The following is a 4996-nucleotide window of genomic DNA, read 5'->3' as shown; positions in this document are numbered from 1 at the left end:
TCTATTTACTTCTTGTTTGTATTATTGGGGACATTTTTGCCCTCTATCTACTCTCTGTATCAAGGCATACCATAATCTATGTTGCCTTTTTTTATGCAGAGGCTGAAACAGACATAGATTATTATAGTTCTGATTTGTGAAGGCAATAATACAATGGAGGCATGCACTGAAGATTGAAATCTTCTTTTTTTCCAATTTGATTTATAAGTCTATTTTCCTTTATTCGCATCACTTAGGATCCTAATCTTGATCCTGTTTAAGGACAAGAATCTTTATGTTAGGAAATTATATAGTTTCTTCCATTAATCTAATGTATTGAAGCCTCATAGAGTAATAGTAGAGTAAGTGGTCTTAAGGCTTTATATCAGAAAGTAGGAACATAGAAAATTAAATCTTTTTAAAATAAAGACTAAAATTTTAATAATTTTTTTTTAAAATAGAGTGAATATCCAACTCGATTTCTGATAATTTTTTCGAAAGAATTATGAGGCCCCAAATAAAAAAATATCTTTTTTGGCCTTGATCTTTATTTTTATGAGATTGATTAGTCCATGTGCCAATAATAAAAAATATTGACAAAAGGACTAATCAGTCTCATAAAAATAAAAATCAGGAATTAGAAAGGATATTTTTTTTTGTTGAGGGTCTTGTTATCTTTCAAAGTAATTGTCAAGGACCATTTATTTTTTTTTTAAAAGATACTCTCATTTAACTTTTCAAATTTCAAATCTACCTCTTAATCTCTATATTTATCTTAAGGGTTAACCATCAAAAACGCTCCCGAATTATTCAAACGCTGACAAAAATACACTTGAATTTTACTATCGACAAAAATGCCTTCAAATAATTTAAAAACACAATAACAATATCCAACAATGAATATATATTTTCAAAAAATACCTTAGAGATTGAATTTTGATGCAATTTTTGCAAGTATGATTATAAAAATAATATATTATTATACATAAAAATTGGTGATTTTTTGTTAAGTATATAATTTTTTTTATAATTATTTTTGTTAACAACCAATAATACTTTTAAAAAATTACAAAATAATATATACTTAACAAAAAATCACCAAATTTTAAGAATAATAATATCTTATTTTTTTAATTATGCTTGCAAAAAATTGCATCAAATTTCAATCTCTAATGTATATTTTGAGAAATACATATTTAATGTTAGTTTTTTTGCAAGATTATCTAACATTAAATATATATTTCTCAAAAAATATATTAGAGATTGAATTTTGGTACAATTTTTTGCAAGCATGATTAAGAAAATGAGATATTACATATTAGTATCCTTAAAATTTGGTGATTTTTCGTTGTGTATATATATATTTTTTTTTGTAATTTTTTTGTTAACAACTAATAATACTTTTAAAAAATCACAAAAAATATATACTTAGAAAAAAATTATCAAATTTTAAGAATAATAATATCTCATTTTTTTAATTATTCTTGTAAAAAATCACATCAAAATTAAATCTCTAAGGCATTTTTTGAAAATATATATTTACTGTTGGGTATTGTTGTTATGTTTTTAAATTATTTAAAGATATTTTTGTCAATAATAAAATTCAGGTGCAATTCTGTCAGTGTTTGAATAATTCGGGAGCATTTTTGGTGGTTAACCCTTTATCTTAAACTAAATATAATATTAAGACATAATTCAATCTAATATATTTTATACCAAATATAATACAAAAATTTAATTTAGTATTTATCTCTTAATTTTAATCTTTTAATTTTAATCTCAATCTCTCTTTTTGTTTTACCAAAGATAGGAGACTCGAACTCGCAACCTCTTAATTGAATATGGAAAGACTATGCTATTTGAGTTATAACTCATTGACAATCTCAATCTCTCTTAATTGAGTATGGGGACCTTGGACTCATGGTTCACGCATGATGGGTTCTTGAATATGGTAAAGGAAGAATGGAGAGAACTAGGCGATGTTCATTTCTTACAGAAGATGAAAGCACTATCAGACCCACTACGTAGGTGGCATAAGCAGCACTTTGGGGATATGGCTGAGCGAATTAAGAAGTTTGAGGATGAAATAAGGAAGGTGGATGATATGGTGAGTAGCGGACGGTATGATGGTACAATAGAGGCAAGGAGGAGGGCATTAGTGAGGTGCTGCGAAAAGTGGTATATAAGGCAGGAGATGCATTGGAAGCAAATGTCAAGGTCTCGGTATGCCAATGAGATGGATCGGAACACAAGGTACTTCCATAATATAGCATCAGCGAGAAGAAGGAATAACCGAATTGAGTCGCTGGTGATAAATGGGAGGGTAGTGAGGAATCAAGCAAGAATCAAGGTGGCTATTCGGGACTTCTACAAAGGCCTATACCATCAGGAAGCATCCCCAAAGGTAAGCTTTAGGGAAGGTTTAGTGAATCGGTTGGAGAGGGAAGAAGCGGAAACATTAGAGGCATTACCTTCAATAGAGGAAGTAAAGGAGGCAGTATGGAATTGTGAATCTTCGAAGGCTCCAGGGAGTGATGGCTACAACATGAATTTCATTAAAAAGTGTTGGAACGAGATAGGGACGGAATTCACTGCAGCTGTGATGGGGTTTTTTGAGACAGCACGACTGCCAGCAGATGCTAATGTCACATGGGTAGCGTTGGCTCCGAAATTCGTTGGGGCTAAGGAGATAAAAGATCTAAGGCCTATCAGTATGGTGGGGTGTGTCTATAAGGTTATCTCTAAAGTGTTGACACGAAGAATGAGGAGGGTTATGCCAGGCTTAGTCGGAGAATCACAGAGTGCCTTTGTGAAGGGGAGAAAGATACACGATGGAGCGTTAATTGCTTGTGAAACCGTGCAATGGTTGAAGCTGAAGAAGAAGAAATCAGCGATTATTAAATTGGATTTTCAAAAAGCATATGACAGAGTCAAATGGTGCTTTATTGATACTGTGCTGGAGAAGATGGGCTTCGGAAGAAAATGGAGGGCGTGGGTTAGGGAGTGTGTTACTTCGGCTTCTATCTCTATACTGGTTAATGGTTCTCCATCAAAACCGTTCAAAATGGAAAGGGGACTACGCCAAGGAGACCCATTATCTCCGTTCTTGTTTGTCCTAGTGGTGGATGTGCTCAACAGGATGATCGGAGAGGTAGTTAGAAATGGTAGGGTGTCTCCATTATTAGTCGGTAGGGATAATATAGAGTTATCACACTTACAATTTGCTGATGACACAATATTATTCTGTCCATCGGAGGAGGAGACGTTGAGGAACTATAAGAGACTTCTGAGGTGCTTTGAAGTGATGTCTAGGTTGAGCATCAACTTTGAGAAGTCTAACTTGATACCAGTGAACTGCAGCCAGGAGTGGGTTAATCGGATGTGCCAGCTACTAGGATGTCAAGAGGCAGCTTTACCGGTAAGATACCTTGGCATTAGCTTAGGAGCAAATCCGCGGTTGGTAAAAACTTGAAAACCGGTTATAGAAAAGGTGGAAGAGAAGCTCAGCTTGTGGAAAGCTAAGATACTTAGTAACGCTGGGAAGTTGGTACTTATTAAGGCGGTAATCAACAGCCTGCCTATTTATTACTTGAGTCTATACAAAATGCCTAATGCGGTTGCTCGAAGACTTATATCCTTACAGAGGAGATTTTTTTGGGGCAAGGATGATGGTCGACCTGGCATGGCCCTTGTGAGGTGGGAGCTGATACAGGCACCGAAGAAGTTAGGAGGATTGGGGGTAGGTGACGCGGTAGTCGGTAATTCGGCTTTACTATTTAAATGGTGGTGGCGGTTCTCTAAGGAGGAATGTCCTCTATGGAAGAAGGTTGTATGCTCATGTAACAGCTTGAATCCAAATCACTTGCTGTCAACTCAGACGTTACCAAAGAAAGGGGGACCGTGAAAGGACATATGTCATGTGCAAATAAGGGATCAACATGTCAAGCAGAAGATGATTGATGGCCTGGCTATAGAAGTAGGAGATGGAAGATCCACCAGATTTTGGGAGGATACATGGTTGCAAGTGGGAAAGCTGAAAGACTCATTTCCGAGACTTTTCTTAATTTCAAACCAAAGAGGATCGGTAATTGGGGATTGTGGGTTTTGGGATGGGATAGAGTGGGTATGGCAATTACAATGGAGAAGAGAGCTGAGACAATGGGAGACGGATACACTGAACCAAATGCTTAATGTCTTGCAATCTGTTAGACTGATAGCGAATGTGCAGGACAGAGTGGTATGGAAATTTGACAAGGAAGGCATTTATTCTACTAATTCGTTTGTGCAAGTTTTGCAGGAAGAAACTTTGGATGAGGAGCTTATGCGATTCAGATTTACAAAGGAGATATGGAAAGGACTAATTCTGCCTCGAGTGGAGTTGTTCGCATGGTTTGTCTTGGTAGGTCGGGTCAACACAAAGGACCGACTAAGTAGACTGGGAATCTTACAACAGAATGATCTGGTGTGCGTGCTGTGCCAGAAAGAGATTGAAAATTTACAACATTTATTTATTACATGTGAGTACTCTTGGCAGGTGTGGTGTGCTTGGATCTTGACATTTGGACAAACGTGGATTGTCCCTGGTACGGTGAAAGAGCATTTTGAGAGTTGGAGATCAGTGCCAATGGGAAAAGAGAGGCGAAAGCATTGGCTAGTTGGATTCTTCTCAGTTATATGGAGTATCTGGAGAAGCAGAAATGGTTCCATCTTTCAGGGAAAGATAACAAGAATTGGTGACTGTGTGGAGCAATCTTTCTCATGTGCTAAAGAATGGTGTTGTAAATAACTCATGTTGTTGATGGCCATGCCAGATATGACATAGGAGTTGTTACGTCTTTATCATTTTTAATTTGTTACAATGCTCCACTTAAGTGTTGAGCTATTACTTTCAAAAAAAAAATCTCAATCTCTCTTATAAACGCAGTCTAAAAATTTTTAATTTAATGGTTGTTACAGCATGGATAGATAAGGATGAATGCTCATTTAAGGGTGGATCTAATTTCCTATGTAAGGAGCA

General features: G+C 35.7%; 1 protein-coding gene across 1 annotated transcript; it reads left to right on the top strand.

Annotated features, from left to right (window-relative positions):
* LOC107614969 lies at positions 3584 to 4765 on the top strand. Its single transcript, XM_016317093.1, has 4 exons — positions 3584 to 3718; positions 3929 to 4216; positions 4277 to 4378; positions 4514 to 4765. The coding sequence occupies exons 1-4, from the start codon at positions 3584 to 3586 to the stop codon at positions 4763 to 4765; spliced, it is 777 nt and encodes a 258-aa protein (XP_016172579.1).

This window comes from Arachis ipaensis, chromosome B09 (assembly GCF_000816755.2).
Source record: "Arachis ipaensis cultivar K30076 chromosome B09, Araip1.1, whole genome shotgun sequence".
Classification (NCBI taxonomy): domain Eukaryota; kingdom Viridiplantae; phylum Streptophyta; class Magnoliopsida; order Fabales; family Fabaceae; genus Arachis; species Arachis ipaensis.
This window is presented reverse-complemented; position numbering and strand designations above follow the sequence as displayed.

Excerpts from the sequence above, each read along its gene's own strand:
- LOC107614969 (XM_016317093.1), top strand. The coding sequence starts at position 3,584 with ATGCCTAATGCGGTTGCTCGAAGACTTATATCCTTACAGAGGAGATTT. Across the intron at positions 4,217-4,276 it reads CGAATGTGCAGGACAGAGTG|GAAGAAACTTTGGATGAGGA; the intron begins GTATGGAAATTT and ends CAAGTTTTGCAG. Across the intron at positions 4,379-4,513 it reads TGTTCGCATGGTTTGTCTTG|GTGTGGTGTGCTTGGATCTT; the intron begins GTAGGTCGGGTC and ends TACTCTTGGCAG.